The 22176-nt window shown below is 42.3% G+C and overlaps 1 protein-coding gene across 1 annotated transcript in view; it reads right to left on the bottom strand.

Moving 5' to 3' along the window:
- UBR5 (ubiquitin protein ligase E3 component n-recognin 5) overlaps positions 1 to 22176 on the bottom strand; it is a 672040-nt gene that overhangs the window by 86045 nt on the left and 563819 nt on the right. The window contains 1 exon segment of the mRNA XM_029591836.1: positions 7470 to 7581. Within this exon segment, the coding sequence (XP_029447696.1) occupies positions 7470 to 7581 (112 nt within the window).

Genomic DNA, 22176 nt, shown 5'->3' on the forward strand with positions numbered 1-22176 from the left:
CATCATAGTAATGCCGCTTTCACCATTAAAGTCTTATTGGTCCAGAGAACTGGAAGTTGATCTTTCAGAAAGTGACATTAAGTGTTACCTTCAATTATTACACAGGGAAAATGTATATATCCGGGGCATGTCATAAGTTGTTATATCATGTTTTTGATGACATAACGAGATAAAATATGAAAATATCAAATTCACTACTATGCATAAAATGTCGTGATGAGAATAGTACTATGGTACATACATTTTTAAGGTGCCCTAAAGGAAAGGTCTTTTGGGAGAATGTAGTAAATACTGTACAGGATTACATGGGGGTCTTACTTCCAATATGGGGAAAATTTTATTATTGAATAACCTTTTGCATGTCTCAGTTATAGCAAAGGGTGGAGCACATTTTATTTATTTGGCGCTGCAAGTAGCCAATAAATGTCACCTGCTCAAGTGGACAGAGGAGAAACCTCCCACCTTGAACATTTGCCAAGAGAAAATGAGTACTATTATGCAGATAGGATGCTTGGATATAAAGATATCAACATGTAAAGTGTTTATTGAATATGTGAACATCTGGAAAAAATGTGTTGGTACTTTATCTCTTGATATGGCAAATAATGTAAAAGAGCTGGGCTATACAGAGGATTGATCAAGAAAGAGGTCAGACATATCAATCTGCATTAGAACTCATTGGTTCTTATGGGAATATTAAAGGGACAAATAGTGGGCTATCCTTTTTTGCAAAGTTTGAGTAACTCGGTTTGGTTAGAGGGGCATCTCTTCGATAATGAGTGGCTAGGAGTAGTGTGTACGGTTGGATGTATAGTTTGTTTGGGGTATGGGTGTGTGCAAGGGGATATCTATATTCATAGGGTTTAAATGGTGATTCTGCACGACTCCCAAGAGTTGACTGAACATGAATACTGCCTGTTCAATATTGTGTACAGTGAGTATTGTGCACTCAAGTTTGTGTGCTCACTGTAGATTGTAAATATATAACATACACTTTGATATACATCTGGAGGAATTGCATTAGTTATTGAATAAAAATGATTTTCAAAATAAAAAAGGGAAATGCAAGGACATAAGAACATAAGATATGCCATACTGGGTCAGACCAAGGGTCCATCATGCCCAGAATCCTGTCTCCAATAGTGGCCAATCCAAGTCACAAGTACCTGGCAAGTACCCAAACATTAAATAGATCCCAAGCTACTATTCCTTATTGATTAACAGCAGTTGATGGACTTCTCCTCTAGGAACTTATCCAAACCTTTTTTAAACCCAGTTACACTAACTGCCATAGCTACATCCTCTGGCAATTAAATCCAGAGCTTAAGTATGCGTTGAGTGAAAAAAAATGTCTCCAATTTGTTTTAAATGTGCTACATCCACTATTTAATTTGCCATTCCCTTCCTAATAACTGTTAACACTGTTTGCTTTTTTGACCACCACAGAACACTGAGCCGATGATTTCAATGTATTATCCACTATCACGCCTAGATCTCTTTCCTGGGTGGTAACTCCTAAGATGGAACTAAATATCATGTAATTATAGCAAGGGTTGTTTTTCTCTATATGCATCACCTTGCACTTGTCCACATTAAACTTCATCTGCCATTTGGAAGCCCAATTATCCAGTCGCACAAGGTCCTCCTGCAATTTATCACAATCTGCTTGAAATTTAAGTACTTTGCATACTTTTGTATCATCCGCAAATTTGATCACCTCACTTGTTGTACCCCTTTCCAGATAATTTTGGATGAGCTAATCCCATTATTGTATCGGGAGTTATTCTAGCGTGTCCAAAATAGGCATCCAACTCGCGTCAAGCTGTGTGCACTATATTGCATCAGCCCCATTAGTAATGATGGCAGATAAAGCCCAGATGGTCCATCCAGTCTGCCCAGCAATTTGCTTATGGTAGTAACTGCCACGTCATGCAGGTTACCCCCATGTGTTCTGTTAAGGGTTGTAACTGCTGCTCTGTGCATGTTACCCTCTTGCATTCTGTTAAGGGTAGTAATAGTGAATTATTAGTTCCCTCAAGATGAGGAGTATGAGACAATACTGTGCTTGTGTGATTAATACATTTACAGCCTTTACGATCCATGTATGAGCATTAGTCCCCTTTTCTGATCATGGCAACCTTGACAGACATATAGAACTTGCCAGTAGATAAAGACCATGTAGCCCATCCAATCTGCCATCCACATATCCTGTTCAGCTTCATAATCCTTCCTCAGAGATATTCTGGGCTTGTCTGATGTTTTCTTGAATTCTGATACTCTTAGCATGTCAAGCACCTCCACAGGGAGTCTGTTCTATGCATTCACCACCCTTTTTGTAAAAAAAATATTTCCTTAGCTTCACCTTCACCCAATGACCCCCTCTTTCCAGAGCCTCCTTTCTATTGAGACATTTAACCTAAGGCATGATAAAACATATCAGAAAGCAACATATTAGTACGAATTATAGCAGTTGCTAGAGTGGTATATGTAGTAGCAACATATTGGAAAGCATCAGTTATTAGAGTGGTAGACGGCCCTGAAGTGAAACAAACATCTCAGGAAGACAATTGGTTATATCACCAAGTTCCGGGGACTCATAACTGGTGCCAGGCAGCTTACAGTAGTTAATTTAAGGTGCTCAGAAATGGTGTTGCACAGTTTGTTAATGGAAAGCCAGTTTTTATCTGCTTTCCTGGGTGAAAGCAGTTTAGGTTTTGCATTAAAGGCCTGGTAGAAAAGTCAGGCTTTTACTTGCTTCCTGAAGTGAGAGAAGTCCTGCTTTTCCTCTAGGGTATACATTTTTAGATCTTTAGGTCTGCTCATAAGCTTTATGATGAAGATAGTTGACCATTTTAGTAGCTACCCTCTGGACCAACTATTTGGTTTATATCCTTTTGAAGGTGTGGGCTCCAGAACTGTACACAGAACTCCAAATGAGGTCTCAGAGACTTATATAGAGACAATATTGCTTCTTTTCCCTGCTGGCTATTCCTCTCCCTATGCATCCAAGCACCCTTTCTGGCTTTTTCTGTTGCCTTGTCTACCTGTTTGTTCACCTGAAGACTGTCAGACATGATTACTCCTGCACTGAAGAACAATGGATATCCAATATCCATTCATCCTCTGGTACCAAAATTCATGAAGGGCTTGCGACTTATGAAGCTTCCATTTGCAAAACCACCTGTGCCATGGGATCTCAACGTTGTCTTAGCACACCTGATAAAACCTCCCTACAAGCCTTTGGAATCAGATTCCTTGAAGTTTCTCACATGAGAGCGGTATTCTTGGTCACCATCATTTTGGCTAGAAAAAGTCAGTGAGCTACAAGTATTTATTTCTTATTCTCTATAACTTAACAGTTTTCCATAACAGGGTAGTGCTCCACATTCATCCTAAGTTTCTGCTTTCCATCTAGTTCAAGCCATTCTTCTGCCCATGTTCTTTCCAAGACCTTACATACATAAAGGGGAGAAGGCCCTCCCTTCACTGGACTGAAAAAGTGGCTTCTCAGCTTATCTTCTCTTATGATACCTGGTCTAACTTGCTAGCAGATGATATTATGCATTTGTATGTTCTGGCTGACTTCAGATCATACACTCTGTCAAGGCTTACCAAGTGAGAGCCATGGCTGCTTCAGTGGCTTACCTAAGAGCCGTCTCTATCAAAGACATTTGCAAAGTTAAAACTTGGTCATCAGTTCACACCTTCATATCCCACTGTCTGGTCAATCTCTCCAGAAGTGACAGTAACTTTGGGCAAGAAATTTTGTGCAGCTGGTTCACCCAGTAGCCTATTTTTCGTAGGTGAAGGGATCCAGGTTGCTTAAGCAATAAGAGCTCTGCTATGCAGCCCTCAGCTTGGAACTCCCCATGTGTCATGGCTAATTCATGGCTAATTCAGGCCTGCTTGTTGATGGAGAAAGCAAGTTTGCTTACTGCAAACGGGGTTCTCTGTAGACAGCAGGATGAATTATCCATGCTTAATACCTGCCTGGTTCCCTGGAGTTTCAACTATCTAGTTAAAGCTGAGCTCTATAATCCACTGAGGGGTTCATTAGGCAGCATGCATGCGGGAACTTCCATGCATGTTCAATAGACTAAAAGCGCTAATGAACTCAGAGAGATGGGTCTATTTGAAACCAATAGATAACACCACCCATGTGTCATGGCTAATTCATCCTGCTGTCTATGGAGAATCCCATTTACAATAAGCAAACTTTCTTTATGGAATGTATTAATTATTGATACTATAAATTCAATTTGATGTTAATGCAATATTTGAGGTTTACAGTTTGTTACTGCTGTATACTGTGTATTTACTCTTTTTGTATATTTAGCTCAATATATATATTATGTATTTTAAACTGTATTTTTAGTTATATTAAAATGTATATTTGAGATATAATTTTAAATTGTATTTATGCTTATTTGGATGCATTTTATGTGCTGTAGATTGCTCCAGGCTTACTGTGGAAAAGTGATCAACAAATCTAAGTAACTAAATTAAGAATAGAACTGGTCATTAATTCATCCTATGATCTTGAAAAATGCAGAAATGTAAGCTATCATCAGGCTGCTGGGAGCCTCTCTTCCACCTGCATCAACTTCTCTCCTAGACAATGCGAAATGATAAACCTTAGCAGCTGGAGAAAGTGTCACCATGAAACAACTTTCAAACATCTCTCAATGTAAAATCCTGGAACCTTCAGAAAATTCAGCAATTGTTTTTTTTCACAATTTTTCAATCAATTCAATTTTATTATGTAGCAACATATTACCCTTAATCAGATTGACTTTTATGCCCTAGATTTTCTCCACTTTTTCCTCCAGGGAACTAAATGCTCATATTATCCCTTAATTTCCTGTTCCAGTCCATTAAATTTCAGGGGAGAATTATTCAACTTTAAAGTTAATTGAGAACTATGTCCAGGTATTGCTACTATAGCTTTCCATATTTCCTGAAAAGCTAACGCCCCGAGGCAGTGATGAGTCTAATTAAGAAAGCCTTGGAGTAGCTGCAGTTCACCTAACTCTCTTTTTGTATCTTTGGAGTCCTCTAACTCCATCTTAGTTCCCAAGACTCCGTGATCAAACACCTCCATTAGACAGCAATTCCACTCCAAACAGGAGGCAAGCTTTGACTTTCCTGCAGTGGTGTGACTGCACCACTGAGTTTCTATCTTGGCATCCAGCCCTCGGGCGTTTTGTCCTGCTGCTGCTCTGCAGCCCGTGAACTTGCAAATATTATCCGAATCAGTTGGGGGAGGGGCGCAGGAAACGATCTTACTGCCAGGTTGCTTGGAAGATTGCAAGCTTCAGGGCTAAGGGATGTTTCAGAGCCAACTCGGAGGATACTGTCACTTAAGAATGAGCTCCATTTAGAGCTGCACCAGTAACCAACTAATCCATGGGACCCTTAACAATGGGGGTCCCGGAGTCTGGAGGAAAGACTCAGGTTTTTCCCTTATTCTTGCTCATAGAGGAGAAAACAAAAACAAGACAAAAAGTGAACTACCACTCATGGTACATAGGCAGGGATAGCACGTCTACTACATCAGCCATATTGGCCTCTTCCTCATCAAATCATCTAATTAGTCTACATAGCAGTGGCGTAGCCAGAATTGATTTTTTGGGTGGGCACAAGGTTAACATGGGTGGGCTGTAGGCATGCAGGTCTACTAGTTGTTTTTTTACTGATAAATAATGCCAAATTATGCAGCATAGCATTCACATCTACGCCTAAGTATGAGGTTTACTTAATGATACAAACATAATTCACGGTGATTTGTGGTACTTTAGCCTTCTTATTATTACGATTTTATACACGGCTCCTACCTGTCCATAAATTTTGAGAGAGCGGTTGTGTTGCTTATATTTAAATTGCTAACATCTCAAAATATAGATATATATTTTTACCTTTGTTGTCTGATCTTTGTATTTTTCTAATCAGTTGGTCCTGGTCTCTTTTTCCCATTTTTTCCCTTATAGTTCATTTCCTAATTCCTTTTCAGTGTCTTTCTTCTATTACTGTCTTCTTCCCTTCCACACACACACACACACACACACACACACACACACACACACATACATACATGCTTTCTCTCACAGACTCCCTCTCACACACTCAAGCTGTCACTCTGACTTGCTCTCCCCCCCCCCCCCAAGCTCACATTCTCTGCAGACACACATACAAGTTCTCACTTTCTCACCCCTCCCCAGGCTTATATTCTTATGCACACACAGACGCACATCCAGGCACCCATTCTCACCCACACACATAAACCCAGACTCCCATTCTCACCCACAAACCCATGCTCCCAGTCTCACCCACACATATTCAAGCTCCCATTCTCATCCATACATATACACATTTAAGGTCCTATTCTCACCCACACATACACACATTCAAGCACCCATTCTTATCCACATATTCAAGCTTCCATTCTCACCCACCCACACAAACCCAGGCTCTCATTCTCACCCATATATACACACATTCAAGCTCCCATTCTCACCCACCCACAAACCCAGGCTCCCATTCTCAACCACACATACACACATTCGAGCTCCCATTCACCCACATATTCAAGCTTCCATTCTCACCCACATACACACCCAGGCTCCAGTTTTCACCCACACACACTCCCATTCACATCCACACATACACATTCAAGCACGTGCACAGCTTCCGCTTTCTCCCCCAGAGCAGGAAGATCAGCTGCCTCTCCTGCTGCCACCGGACTCCTGCTATCTTCGGGCGTCAGGCCGTACTGCCCGCCGAACTTCCTGTCGGGGGGGGGGGGGGGAGCAGAAGCGCAGCGCACAACGTCCGCTTCCTCCCTCCCCCCCCCCCAAGCAGGAAGATCGGCGGGCCATACGGCCCGACGCCCGAAGATAGCAGGCGTCCGGTGGCAGCAGGAGAGGCAGCTGATCTTCCTGCTCTGGGGGAGAAAGCGGAAGCTGTGCGTGGCGCTTCCGCTCCCCCACCCCCAAACAGGAAGTTCGGCGGGTAGCAGGAGAACGGGTGGCAGCAGGAGAGGCAGCTGATCTTCCTGCATTGGGGAGGAAGCGGAAGCTGCGCGCGGCGCTTCCGCTCCCCCCCCCCCCCCCCTCAACAGGAAGACCGGTTGGCCATACGGCCGCAGCAGCGCTTCCCCATGTGTGCCGTGATGGCGCGCGAGGCGTGGGTTCTCTTGTTCGCTGTCGCAGGAATGGGATCCCGCGACAGCCTTGCAGTTCCGGTGCCAGTTGGGTGGGCCTGGGTCTAAGTTGGTTGGGCACCTGCCCACCCAGGCCCACCCGTGGCTACGCCACTGCTACATAGAAATGGCAACTTGGAAAACATTTTTACTGTGTTGCATACATAAGTTCTTAGAAAACTATTCTCACAGAATTAGGAAAGAAGTCTTCTGCTGTTTTAGTGGCCACTTCTACACAGCCCACAGCTATATACAAGATAAAACCACTTACCTATCTCTATCTCTCCGAGAACCTGCTCGCAAACCACTACTCCGCCTCATTTCTCTTTCTCGCTCTCTTTCCCGATCTCGCTCTCCTCTGTTCCTCAATCTCTGCATAAGACCTGGAGGAGGAAGGTGCCAACTTTTAATTTTCAAATGCATGAGGGTTCATTGTAACCACAATTACAGTATAACTTTAAAAGTGTTCCTTCCATGCCATTGCCATGAGAAGAGTTTTGGGGAAGTGGGACCCCCCAAAGAATGTTACTTTGCTATGCATGTTCTGTCATGATTCTAGTGGCTAGAGCAGCAGGCTACAAATCGAGAAGACCAGGGATCAAGTCCCACTGTCACTCCTTGTGACCTTGGGCAAGTCACTTTACCCTCCACTGTCTCAGGTACAAACTTACAGGCCGATACAGTACAGTGCGCTCCGACATGGCGATATTAAGTCGGAGGTCCCGAAGGGTAAAAAAAGTAATAAATAAATAAATAAATTTGAATTCGGCCCGCGGCTGTCGGGCCGAAAACTGGACGCTCAATTTTGCCGGCATCCAGTTTCCGAGCCCGTAGCTGTCAGCGGGCTCGAGAACAGACGCCGGCAAAATTGAGCGTCGGCTGTCAAACCCGCTGACAGCCACCGCTCCTGTCAAAAAGGAGGCGCTAGGGACGCGATAGTGTACCATGCGCCTCCTTTTCCCCGTTTCTACCGCGCCGCCTAATTTGCATACTGCATCGCGCACACCGGTGAGGGGCCGGGGTGTTCGTCCGCTCTCCCGCGGACTTTACTGTATCGGCCCGTTAGATTGTAAACCCTCTGGGGATAGGGAAATACCTACAGTACCTGAATGCAATCCGCTGTGAAGTGCTGAAAAGTAGAATATAAAAATCTCAATAAATTAAATAAATTAAAATTGTCATATCAGAATATCCATCATACCAAGATAATAAAACTTTACAGTATACATAAACAGATATATACATATGCATTATTCATTCTAACATATGAGTTAGAAATCATGAAAACCTTATTTATCTATGACACTGGAACACCAGCGCTAACTTACTGTAGTTTCCCAATTTATGTAATGAGTAATTTATGCAAATTTTTCCTAAAACTAAGGAGATATGGAATGTATACAGCACACATCAAGTCTTGCTTTATCGTACTGGTCAAGGTCTATGTTAAGAAATGGCTTTAGAGCACAAAATACAAGAGTGTGCTTTTTTAGCCACAGGACTGTTACATAAATGATTGTATAGACTTTAAAACCTGTTACTTTAGCAATGTTTTTGCAATAACCTTTTCAGATCACTGAAGGCACACATTAATTCACCATAAATATGTGTTCTGCTGTATCTCATTTCTTAGTTAATACAAATCACTTTACTGCTGCCCAACAACACATTTAGGGGGCATTTAAAAAAAACAAAAAACCCAAGAGTAGTTTGAAGTACATTCAAGATAATTTTTTTAAAGAGAAACTTCTTGGGTAATTTCTCTTTGAAAATTAGCTTCAGCAAGGTCCGTAGATACAAAATATATGTATCGACTTTGCATCTGCTTGAAGTGTAGTTGCTCCAGGTGAGGGAACTGCAAATCAAATCCCTGCCCGCGCTTTCCCTTCCTTGACCCCAAAAGCCCCTTGTTCCTGTGGCTAATTCTAATCACCTTGTGGAACTCAGTGGCTAGATTTACCTACTAAGGGGGAGCAATTTTCAGCACTGGGGATTTAGCCAGGTAAATAAAAATTACCCAGCAAAATTCCTCTGATAAATTGCCCTCTTAGATTTACAACTGTTAGAAACAGGAATCACCAAAACTAGTTTTAATCAATCATTTAATTCCTCAGGAACTTAGATATATTTTGTTTTAAAAACAGGGGAGAAAACTGGTGGTAAAAAAGAAATATTTTATAAGTTATGGCAGAATAAACCATGAAATTACAGATTTTAATTGCTCAGGTCCTTATGGAAGCAGTCAAGAAAGCTTTAGTTTTGTACAGTTTTGTGTCTTCCCCATATCTGCATGGCACTGAGCTTTGAAAATCTCATCTACAAACCTGAGTAGAGCATGCAAACCTGGGCAAAGAGAGTGTTTGAAAGTAAGAAAGAAGGGCACTACTGAACTACAGAAGAAGATGGACAACGTGAGACCACTTCTCCGTCCCCCATATAGATATTTTATTTGGTTAAAACATACTTTTTTTCCCCTAACCTTAAGCAATTCTACGTTTGACTTTGCTCTGTTGATATACTACCACTATGAAAGATCCCAGCAGCAATCAGCAACAACTTGGCTAGCACAGCTTCCACTTTGAGCAAGCGTGGCTGAGTGGTCTGTCTAGCAGTTCATGTGCTGTAAATATGCCACTTGATCGCAAAATGCAAGATATCAAGTGAAAAGTGAAGGATTCAGTCAAAAATACTGATACACCTATGGGATAACACCTGCCAAGTTTTCTGCCTTTGAATGTACATATAGTTGGTTAGGTTAAAAGAAGACCAGAGGGGTTCAGTGAGACCAAGTGTCAAATGAAGGATTGCCAAAGCTTCTATAAAGATTGTCTCTCAGCTGCAAAGATCTACATTCTCTCTGAAAAAGCAGAATGAAATGTTTTATGACTGGCTGAAAGAGAGCTGAGCAAGATACAGTACTTGGATGCATGGTGTCCCCTGAGGGCAAGAAGCAGCCATCTCCAACATATTCTACAGAAGCTATTCACTCAATTCTTGGACCTTGGGAGCAGGAATATTTGTAATGATTCAAATAGAACCATCAGCAGAATACTATAAATTCAACAGAGAAAGCAGACATGTGCTCCAAATCGAAGTGTGCGCTCAGATCAGTACTCAAAGCATAACTGCAGATTAAGACAGTGGAGTTTTGGTTTGACAAACGTTTACCTATCAAGATAATTTCAATGTTTTCAACCCAATTAAGACTAAGAAGAAAGCAAGTGTGGAGAATCATTGCACATTAATCTTGAATGACTTTTTTTGCAGCAGTCAGTCATTGAAGAATCTTTTGGCCCGAATGGAAAGCATTTCATTCTGAATGTAAAAAAAATCCCATAAGAATTTAAGTACCATCGTGGATGGATCAATGGTCTATCAAGCCCAGCATCCTGTCTCATACAGTGGGCAATCTTGGTCAATTGAAAGTGCCCAGTAGATCAGCCCAAGCCAGTCAGGTTTTCAGGAAATTCACAATGAATATGCATGAGATAAATCTGCGTGCAATGAAGGCAGTGCATGGAAATCTGTTTCAAGCATATTCACTGCGGATAGCTGGAAACCCCAAACGGCTTGGAGTCCCTTAAGAGTCAAACCCTTTCTCTTCCCTAACTAGGACATCCTTTGAAGAGGAACGCAAAGAAGACAACAACACTGCCCTGCAATTCCAGCCAGCAAAACCAAACACAATTCAACCCATGCCACTGCCTGCACTCTGGTAGAGAGAGCCCTCATATGCTTAGGAAGAGAAGATCCCTGTCCATGCAGGCCACCCCTATCATTTCCTTAATCCACAGAGTGATATATCACCCTTCTTGGGACCACTGAACAGTACAAAGAGATGATCGGAGTTCCTGAAATTATTGGTCATCTTCAAGTACCTAAGTAGAATCCTTCTGACATTCAATGTAACTGTCTACATTTATCCTTGCACAAATCCTTTTGGAAAGCGGGCAGACAAAACACCCTTGATTGACATGAAAGGCTGTTACCACTTTTGGAAGGAAGTCCGCATCATCTGAAAAAGTCAGGAAAGTTTCTCTGCAAAACACTTGCAGCTCCAAAATACATTTTGTGGAACAAATCACCACCATAAATACTGATTTAAGAGTGAGGTGCTTGACTGATGTCTTCCTAATAGATTCAGACTACTAATCATTGAAGAATCATAGAACTAAATCCAGATCCTAGGACGGAACTAGCTTTTTAGTTATTTAAAACACACTTATTGCCCAAACCCTCCAAAGTTTAGGGCGGGGTATATCCATATACTAATCGATACATACAATGGTTTAACAACTGTGCATTGCTGGTGCCAGCTGTTATTACAAGGATTTGAGCGCTATAATAATAGTGGGAGAATTGCTAATTGCATGGGTTGGAAAGGCTGGGGTGAATAAAAAAAAGAATTTAAGGCTTTTTAAAATTCCTTGGAGTATTCTATACCATGAAGATGTGAGAGGAGGAAATTCCAAAGGATGGGGTTGGCTATGGAGATGGAACACTGAGAAGGTACTGACTGGAGGAACCGAGATGGGTAGCTAAAGATGTGCCTCCCACATGATCTCAAACAGCGATGGCTGCCACTTGAACCTTCAGAGAATTAACAGCTAAGTCCTTATCAAAAGCTTCCTGTAAAAAACCAGAACTGATGTTCCAAAGTCCTCCTGGGCAAAACTCCTTTGCGCTCCAGTCCTCAAAAATTCAAGATTCCCACATACACACAGGACATAAGAGATTTTCCTGGCACGTAAAAGAATACTTACCACTCCTTGGGAGTAACCTTTTTGTTAAACGAGCCCTCCCAAGAGCTAAACCATGAGACAAAACCAAGAGGGGTCCCCATGCACTTGTGGACCCTGGACTAGCAGACCTTGAGACCATGGAAACACCCGAGGATTCCTTTCCAACATCTTCACCAGAACTGAGTACCAAGGGTGCCTTCGCCAATCTGGGAACATCAGAATCACCAGGGCCTGATGCTCTGATATCCTCTGCAGTATTCTGTCCACCAAGGGCCATGGAGGAACAAAGAGGATCCTTGTTTTTGGCCATTTCTGAATCAGGGCATTTAACCCCAATAATCCTTGCTCTTTTCTTAGACTGAAAAAAAATCCTGTCCACCTTGGCATTGCTGCATGAAGCCATCAAATCCATCACTGGCTCTCTCCAACTGCCTATCATCAACTAGAACGCTTCTTCAGACAGGGACCACTTTACAGGATCCAGAGAGTTTGGGCTGAGAAAATCAGCTTGAGCATTGTCTATTCCTGCTATGTGTGCTGTTGAGAACATCCTCAAATGCCTATCTGCTCATTCCATCAGCTGGGCATCCTCTTGCGTTCTCCTGGACCCCCTTGATAATCCTCGTATGCTACTGCCATTGCATTGTCTGACAGAATTCTGATTGCTTGTCCCCTCAGAAGAGAAACAAAGCACAAGACAGATTCCATATTTCTCATTTCCAAATTATTTAATCAACCTTTTGGACTTCTCTGTTGACCGGACACTCTTGAGTCATTCTCTCTTGAAAATGCATTCCCCATCCAAGGAGACTGGCATCAGCAGTTACTGTAATCCATGAGGGGACTCTAGTTCCACCCAAACTTTCAGATTCCTTGGAACCAACCACCACTCCAAACTCTGCTCGACTTGTTCCAGCAACACTAACCTCTTGGAATAAACCTGAGACAGGTACATCACCTTGCCAGTAAGGATCTCTGTAAAGGTCTCATGTGGGCCCTTGACCAAGGAATGAGATCTAACATTGCTGCCATGAACACCTGCAGATAATTGCTTGCTATGGGACTCTGACACCTCAATAATGCTCTCACTTGCGCCTGCAGCCTTCATTTCTCCCCCACATATGCCAAGATCCAGTATGGTATTAGCTGGCTTTTCTGGAAATTGATCACTGAACTACTATGGCCATGGTGGTCTCACCCTCCTGAGCTGACACTGCCTGGATTAACCAATTATCTAGAAAAAGATGAACCAAAATATCTTTTTGAAGAATCTGATAAAGGGCCTCAAGCCATGGCCAAACTGAAGGGCAGAGCCCAAAACTAAAAATGTTCCTCCAGAACCGCAAAACAAATATTTCTGATGCTCTTCCTTTATCAGGCCTTTAAGATAGGCTTTCGACAGATCCAAAGATGTCAGGAATTCCCCTTTCCTCACTACCACAATTACTGATTTTAGCACCTTTATCTTCAACTGAGTCACCTTCAAGGGGGGGGGGGGGAGGGTGATCCTGGCCCTGGCATTTTTCTGGGAAGGTGGGAGGGAGGCTTTGCTTTTGTTTTTTTTTATAAGTCCTCATCCACAGGTACTTCACAGGAATTACATACTTCTTCACATAGTAGAAGACATGGCAGTAGCAGAAATCCACAGTTTCAGAAACACTAATTTGGGTTCTTATCCTTTCCAGCACTGCTTCTTTGAGGGGAAATCACTGTCTAACCCCAAAATCCATGGCCCTAGTGATTATTAATTTTTAATGTTGAACCCAGAAGGAGCAGCTTCAGTTGTGTTGTGCTGAATTCTCTCTTGTAGGGGCATGGGTGCATTCAGACTAAGACAGAATTTCAGAAGTTACTTAACTGCTGCTAGATTCTCTCAGAGCCTCCTGAGTTCTAACTGTATCTAATTGGTTCTGGCCAGATCTGACTTGCAGGATATAATGTCTGAGCTATATAGATTTTTTTTCAGTACAATACTAGGGGCATCTGCAATGAGATGGCTGAGGTTCTATCAATAATAGGCTACAGTTTAGAATAAATGCAATTATATTCAAATTTAGAACAAGTCCATCCCCATGCATAACTTAATGTACATTGAAACAAAACCTTTCTGGAGCACACTGGATGCAATTACATTTATTTATACAACACATTTATTTATACACTGTAGATCCCTAAAGGCTTGAAGAAAGGGATAGTGTAACATTTCCTCACAGAATGGCAGTTACTGCCCTTAACAGAAGGAATGGGGGTAATCAACATAGAGTGGCAGTTAATAGCATAAGCAAATTGTTGGGCAGACTAGTCTGGACCAATTAGTCTTTATCCGCCATCATTACTATCGGGCCGATACAGTAAAGTCTGCGGGACTCTCCTGTGCGCGCGATTCAGTATGCAAATTAGGTCCGGCGGTAGAAACAGGTAAAAAGAGGCGCTAGGGACACTAGCGCGTCCCTAGCGCCTCTTTAGGGACAGGAACGGCGGCTGTCAGCAGGTTTGACAGCCGATGCTCAATTTTGCCGGCGTCTGTTCTCGAGCCCGCTGACGGCCACGTGTTCGGAAACCGAACGCTGGCAAAATTGAGCGTCCGGTTCTCAACCCGGGAGCCGCGAACCTACTTCAAATTTCTTTTTTCTTTTCTTTTCTTTTTTTTTTTTTTAAACTTTCAGGACCTCCGACTTAATATCGCCATGATATTAAGTTGCACTTCCCCGGCGCCAGCAGAAATTAGCACCTACCTTTGGATAGGCATTAATTTCTTAAAGTAAAATGTGTGGCTTGGCTGCACATTTTACTTACCGAATCGCGCGGGAATACCTAATAGGGCCACCAACATGCATTTGCATGTTGCGGGCGCTATTAGGTTGGAGGGGGGGTTGGACGCACGTTTTTTCGACCCCTTACTGAATAAGGGGTAATGCTAGCGCGTCGAAAACGTGCGTCCAATGGCGGGTTAACAGTGCGCTCCGGCGGAGCGCACTGTACTGTATCGGCCTGTATGTTCTGTTACAAATATCTTTTCAAACAAAAATAGTAAGAGATGCAACTGTTTTTCAGGCTTGGTTGTACACTTCATGTGTTCTGTCCCTTTTTTGAAGAAAAAGTATCAAGGTGCCCAGGGAAATCATTTTGAAATGTTTTCTTTTTGGAAATTTATTCAAGGCCCTTAGATCTAGGATGGAACAGAGTTCCCCTGTTTTCTTTGGAATCTGGAAGTATCTGGAGTAAACTGCCCTAGTGGAACAGGTTCAACCATTCTGGCTGTTAAGAGGGAGGAGAGCCCTGAGATTAGCACCTCCTGGCAAGCTACAAGTCCTCAAGATGGACTTGGAGGGCAATTTGAAGGGGCAGCCAATAGGTTAATTTGCACCCCCTTTACACAATGTCAATTTTATCCTGAGCCACTGGCTCCTGTAGAACCGCAGCCTCCCTCCGACTGGAAGGCCCTCTGACATGGGTATTGGAATCTTGGCTACATGCTCCCTGGTCCAGTCAAAACCCAGTCCCTGGAATTGACTGAGACACTGTCTGGGGCTTAGGGACCTTCTCTTGCCTGGGGCAGATACGAGGGACCTGCTGCAGTCGGGACCGAGATGGCAGAGACAATGAATCCTTGGGTGAAAGAAAGACTTCCTTGGCCCTGATCTTGGAGCTCTCCTAGATGAGGAGGCTGGGTCTTTGGAACTGGCAGAGAGCAGCTGGTATGTCACATTGTTCATGGATCTGTGCCACCACATCCATCACACAATCTCTGAAGAGTTTCTCTCCTATGCACAGCACATTACCTAGTCATTCTTGCATTTCTGGATGGGGATCTGTGGCTTGCAGCTAGGAGAGTCTAAGGATACCAATTCTTGCGGCAGAGACTCTCAATCCTGCCTTGAAAACATCATAGGTGAAATGGACTCCATGTTTTCAACACTTCAGACTCTTATTTACTAGTGATCAGAGGGAGTCTTGCTGCTGCTGAGGAAGCTGCTCAGCCATCTCTTGCACCTGCTTCAGGATGTCCCACAAGTAGTGGCCCATAAAGAGCTGGTAGGCCGCTATGCAGACAATGATCACAGCTCCTTGAAATACCTTCCTCCTAAGAGTATCCATGGCCCTTGGATCCCTCCCAGTGGGATCCAAGGAGTGAGTCCAAAGGTGCTTGGCCTTTTTGAATCCAGGAGCCTTCTGGACGAGGTACACCATGTCTGCCTTCTTGTTGATGGGAGCCACTGAAAGGGAGTTCTACCACATCCTCTTAAGTAACTCCAGAAGGATCTTGTGCACTAGGACTGCCAAGAACTCCTTAGGAAGCTCCACATACTCTAGGATGCCAAGCATCTTGTGTCTGGTATCCTCCTCCATCTGCAAAGTAAACAGGATGGCCTCAGCCATAGAAAGGAGAGGTCTTCCAGAGGAGACTTCCTTCTGCCAGCAGGAGAGGGCTCAAAGGCGAGGCCATCTGATGCTTTGTCTTCTGAACAATAAGATGAGATTCCCCCTAAGGATAGAGGGTTACTCCTCAAAAAATATATAATTGTGATGGAGAAGCTACAGAGAAGGGCGACCAAAATGATAAGGGGAATGGAACAGCTCCCCTATGAGGAAAGACTAAAGAGGTTAGGATATTTCAGCTTGGAGAAGAGAAGGCTGAGGGGGGATATGATAGAGATGTTTAAAATCATGAGAGGTCTAGAACGGGTAGATGTGAATCGGTTATTTACTCTTTCAGATAATAGAAAGACTAGGGGGCACTCCATGAAGTTAGCATGTGGCACATTTAAAACTAATCGGAGAAAGTTCTTTTTCACTAAACGCACAATTAAACTCTGGAATTTGTTGCCAGAGGATGTGGTTAGTGCAGTTAGTGTAGCTGTGTTTAAAAAAAGATTGGATAAGTTCTTGGAGGAGAAGTCCATTAATTAAGTTGACTTAGAAAATAGCCACTGCTATTACTAGCAACAGTAACATGGAATAGACTTAGTTTTTGGGTACTTGCCAGGTTTTATGGCCTGGCTTGGCCACTGTTGGAAACAGGATGTTGGGCTTGATGGACCCTTGGTCTGACCCAGTATGGCATGTTCTTATGTTCTTAATTATAGGAGGCAGATCCCATGAAACTAGGTTCTTGGCCAGAGGTACGGTGACTGGAGCAACTTGTTGGTTAGGCCTGGATCCTGATTCATCCCCCATCCTTGGGGGAGCTTCCTCCTCCAAAGAACCTGGGCCATCCACCAAACCAGCAAGTTAAAGCTCCAGTGCCCCGCCAGGCGAAGATGCTGCAGTGGGCACGGAAACAGATGGCGGTGTTGACAGAATACCAATAATCGCCTGTAGGGAGCTGAACAGTTGCTCAAGGAGTGTCAGTGCTAGTCTTGGTGCCATCGGTGCTCCGACACAGACGCTGCAGTGCCTGCTTCACACAGAGCTACGCTTGTTTCTTCAACTCCTCCTAAAAAACTGCCAATGCCAAAACCAGCTGGGAGCCAGGAGGAGTGATCAGATCCTCTTTGGAACCCAGAGGAGGATCGGTGGCTGATATTTGGACCTTTGGAGGTTGTGGTAAACCCTTGGAAACTGTGGAGGATGAGCATTCCTCACTACAGGGTCACTTCAGAGGTTTCAATGGGGACCAATGCTGATGCTTCTTTGGCTACACTCTTTGCTTGGCATGATCCTTCCTTGGAGCTGAGGCCAAAGAAGAGGAACTCAATCCTGGCTTCGGCCTGATGGAGCTGGGAAATGGCCTGTCTCTGAAGTCCCATCAGCCCCACCAATGTTGATTGCGTGGTGGCTATCGATATGGTTCCGGGGTCCTTCAATGTCGATATCGATGGATCGATCTGTTCCATCTTCTCCAAAAGGGCCCGGCATCCTTTAGGGATCATTTGGGTGCATTTGCGACAATCCTGAATGTTATTCAATTCCTCCAAGAACATATCTATTATTGGGATCCATAATAAACATGGTCCTCGTTCACTGAGGTCACCACTGGAACCCAGTGGGGGATGTTAGATGAGATCACACAATCAGCTCCCTGAAGCCAGTGGTCTTTGTATTAACATTTAGTAAAAAATTAGCATTAGTCCTATACTGCAAACTGTTACATATAACAATTAAATGTTATCCTCAGAACATAAGAATTGCCACACTAGGTCAAACTGAGGTTCCATCAAGCCCAGTTTCTTATTTCCAAAAGTGGTCAATTCAGATCAAAAAGACCTGGCAAGATCCCAAAAAAGTAAATAAACCCATCCTGCTATCGTGCAGTGATAAGTTATGGCTATTCCTGCCGAGCACTTTGAATCGTGTGAGCTATAAATTCCGTGATAGGGCTCTGTCCAGGGACGTCACCCATATGTGAGGACTACCATCCTGCTTGTCCTGGGAGAAAGCAGAGCTGCTTACCTGTAACAGGTGTTCTCCCAGGACAGCAGGATGTTGTCCTCACAAAACCCACCCGCCACCCCATGGAGTTGGGTCTGCTTACGTTTTGTTATTTTAATTTTCACTCACACTTTTTTGCTACAAACGAGACTGAAGGGAGACCCCTGTGGACACAGAGATCAAGGCATGCTGGGCATGCTCAGTGCACTCAATGTGCCAGTCAAAGCTTTCTAGAAACTTTGACAGAAAAGTTTTCCGTGATAGGGCTCCGTCCAGTGACCCTTCAGTCTCTTTTTTTCCGCGATGCAGTTTGCATTGATGTCCTATGGCGAGGTACAGTAGATGGCTTTAGGGACTTTCTGAATTGGCTGAATACTTGCAATTTGAATTTACGTTTCACAGCAGATATTCAATGCAAGTCAATTTCCTTTTTAGATATCAAAATTGAAATGACTAATGATGGGTTCATTACCTCTATTTTTCGTAAATCTGTATGCTCAAATAAATATTTACGTTTTGAAAGTGCTCATCCGCATACTTTCAAGGTGAATTTCCCCAGTCGATCTAACCGTCTAAGATGACTATGTACCACAACTGCGGATTTTGAGGTTCAGTCCAGAATATTATCAGAGCGTTTTTTGCAATGAGGATATCCACGTTCCTGTATCCACAAAGCCTATCTGCATGCGACGTTTGCCCATCGCGAATGGCTTTTCCTCCCACGATCTTTTGAAGACTCACACTATACATGCATTCTCCCTTATTCTTAGGAAGCCAATTTGATTCGTAAATCTATTCTAAAAAATTGGCATATTTTGCAGATGCATAGCATTTTTCAATCACCTCCGCGAATCACATTCTCTCGAGCCACGAACTTGAAAAAACATTTTGATACACTCTGATTTTTCAATTTTACCTCACTTGATTGAAGTGAGTACAGGATCTCATCAGCCTTGCCAAAATTGTTCGGTATGCTCAGTCTCTGTCTGTGACAAGCATGACTGAATTAAAAACAGGATAAAAGATTTATCTGAAATATGTGACTTCCTGTGTTTTGACAATGGTAATTTATATGATAAAATGTCCCTGTGCCCTCCTACATATTGGAGAAACCAAGCGTTTTTTTAAGACCCGCATGATTGAACATTGTTCCAATATTAAACATGCTCGGGTTGATGAACCCCTAGTATCGCACTGCATTCAGTCTGGACATCAATTTGAGGATCTTTCATTTTGTGCTACTGATCATATACCAGAACATTGGCGAGAAGGTAATTGGGAATTACTACTATTGAGAGCTGAACAACGTTGGATTTACAGACTGAAAACTACCATTCCATATGGTCTAAATACCGATTTGGACTTACATGTTTTTCTGGGATAATATCTTCTTTTTGTCAATTTTTTGGTGTTTTTCTACTGATGGTTTCTCTTTTGAATGTTATATTTTGTTGAGATTACTATTTGAAACATTACAATGTAAATTGGTTCACTACTCATGATTTGCATTTCAGTGACGTCAGAGGTTTACATCATATGAGATTTGGATATTTAACAAGATGTTCCTGTGAAGAGATGGCTGAGACGCTGAGTCCATGTTGAGACGGTAGCCCTGGTAGAAAGATAAGTACTTTTGCCTTTTATTGCTAATATCACAGTATCTAAAAAAATCTTTTGATATTGCTTTTAGGCAAAAACTCTTTCTGTAATGATTTTAACATGCCCCTGATGAAGCATTATTGCGAAACACCGGCCGTGTTGGGCTGTTCTGTAGTAAAAACGTCTAAGAGATTGCTGTTTGAATATACTCTGCGGACTGGGGATACAAAATCGAAATAATTTTTATATAAAAAAAGAAAGAACAAAAAATATTTTCTCTTAAAATATTTTTGAATAAGGATAATAAAAGTGATTTTTGTGAAGGTGAATGATTAGAAGACCGGTTGGTTTCTTTTGAAACTTATGTCAGGCTTGCTGACACCTTCACCTAGGCTTTTTTGAGATATATTGTGTGGTTCCCATTTTTGTTTTAGATTTCAATTATCCCAGTATTGACTGGGTAAATGTAACATCAGGACATGCTAGAGAGATAAGAACATAAGAACAGAAAAAACTGACAGTTAAGATAAATTAAGATAAGTTCCTGGATGGAATAAATGACAGTTTTATGGAGCAATTGTTCTGGAACCAATGAGAGAGGGCACAATTTTAGATCTAATTCTTAGTGGAACACAGGATTTGGTGAGGGAGGAAACGGTGGTGGGGCCGCTTGGCAATAGTGATCATAATATGATCAAATTTTAATTAATGACAGGAAGGGGGACAGTAAGTAAATTTAGGGCTCTAGCACTAAAATTTCAAAAGGGAAACTGATAAAATGCGAAAAATAGAAAAAAACTGAAAAGGAGCAGCCACAAATGTAAGAAGTGTGCAAGAGGCGTGGACATTGTTAAAAAATACCATCTTAGAAGCACAGTCCAGATGTATTCCACACATTAAGAAAGGTGGAAGAAAGGCAAAACGATTACTGGCATGGTTAAAAGGTGAGGTGAAAGAGGCTATTTTAGCCGAAAAAACAATCTTCAAAAATTGGAAGAAGGATCCATCTGAAGAAAATAGGATAAAACATAAGCATTGTCAAGTCAGGCTAAGAAAGAATTTGAAAAGAAGTTGGCTATAGAGGCAAAAACTCACAGTAAAAACTTTTAAAAATATATTCGAAGCAGAAAACCTGTGAGGGAGTCAGTTGGACCGTTAGATGATCGAGGGGTTAAAGGGGCATTTAGAGAAGATAAGGCCATCGTGGAAAGATTAAATGATTTCTTTGCTTCAGTGTTTACTGAAGAGGATGTTGGGGATATACCCGTTCTGGAGAAGGTTTTCATGGGTAATGATTCAGATGAACTGAAACAAATCACAGTGAACCTATAAGATGTGGTAGGCCTGATTGACAAACTGAAGAGTAGTAAAATCACCTGGACCAGATGGTATACACCTCAGGGTTCTGAAGGAACTAAAAAATGAAATTTCAGATCTATTAGTTAAAATTTGTAACCTATCATTGAAATCATCCATTGTACCTGAAGACTGGAGGATAGCTAATGTAACCTCAATATTTAAAAAGGGCTCCGGGGCAAGCCGGGAAACTACAGACCAGTTAGCCTGATGTCAGTGCCAAGAAAAATAGTGGATAGTGTTCTAAAGATCAAAATCACAGAACATATAGAGAGACATAGTTTAATGGAACAAAGTCAGCATGGCTCTACCTAAGGCAAGTCTTGCCTCACAAATCTGCTTCACTTTTTTGAAGGAGTTAATAAACATGTTGATATAGGTGAACAGATAGATATAGTGTATTTGGATTTTCAGAAGGCATTTGACAAAGTTCCTCATGAGAGGCTTCTAAGAAAAGTAAAAGTTCATGGGCTGGTGGCGATGTCCTTTCATGGATTACAAACTGGTTAAAAGACAGGAAACAGAGTTGGATTAAATGGACAATTTTCTCAGTGGAAAAGGGTATACAGTGGAGTGCCTCAAGGATCTGTACTAGGACCAGTGCTTTTCAATATATTTATAAATGATCTGGAAAGGAATATGACGAGTGAGGTAATCAAATTTGCAGATGATACAAAATTATTCCGAGTAGTTAAATCACAATAAAATGATAAAATGCAGGAAGACCTTATGAGACTGGAAAATCTGGCAGATGAAATTTAATATGGGTAAGTGCAAGGTGATGCATATAGGGAAAAATAACCCATGTTGTAGTTACAAAATGTTAGGATCCATATTAGGAGCTACCGTCCAGGAAAGATCTAGGCATCATAGTGGGTAATACTTTGAAATTGTTGGCTCAGTGTGCTG

Source organism: Rhinatrema bivittatum, chromosome 2 (genome assembly GCF_901001135.1).
Source record: "Rhinatrema bivittatum chromosome 2, aRhiBiv1.1, whole genome shotgun sequence".
Classification (NCBI taxonomy): Eukaryota; Metazoa; Chordata; class Amphibia; order Gymnophiona; family Rhinatrematidae; genus Rhinatrema; species Rhinatrema bivittatum.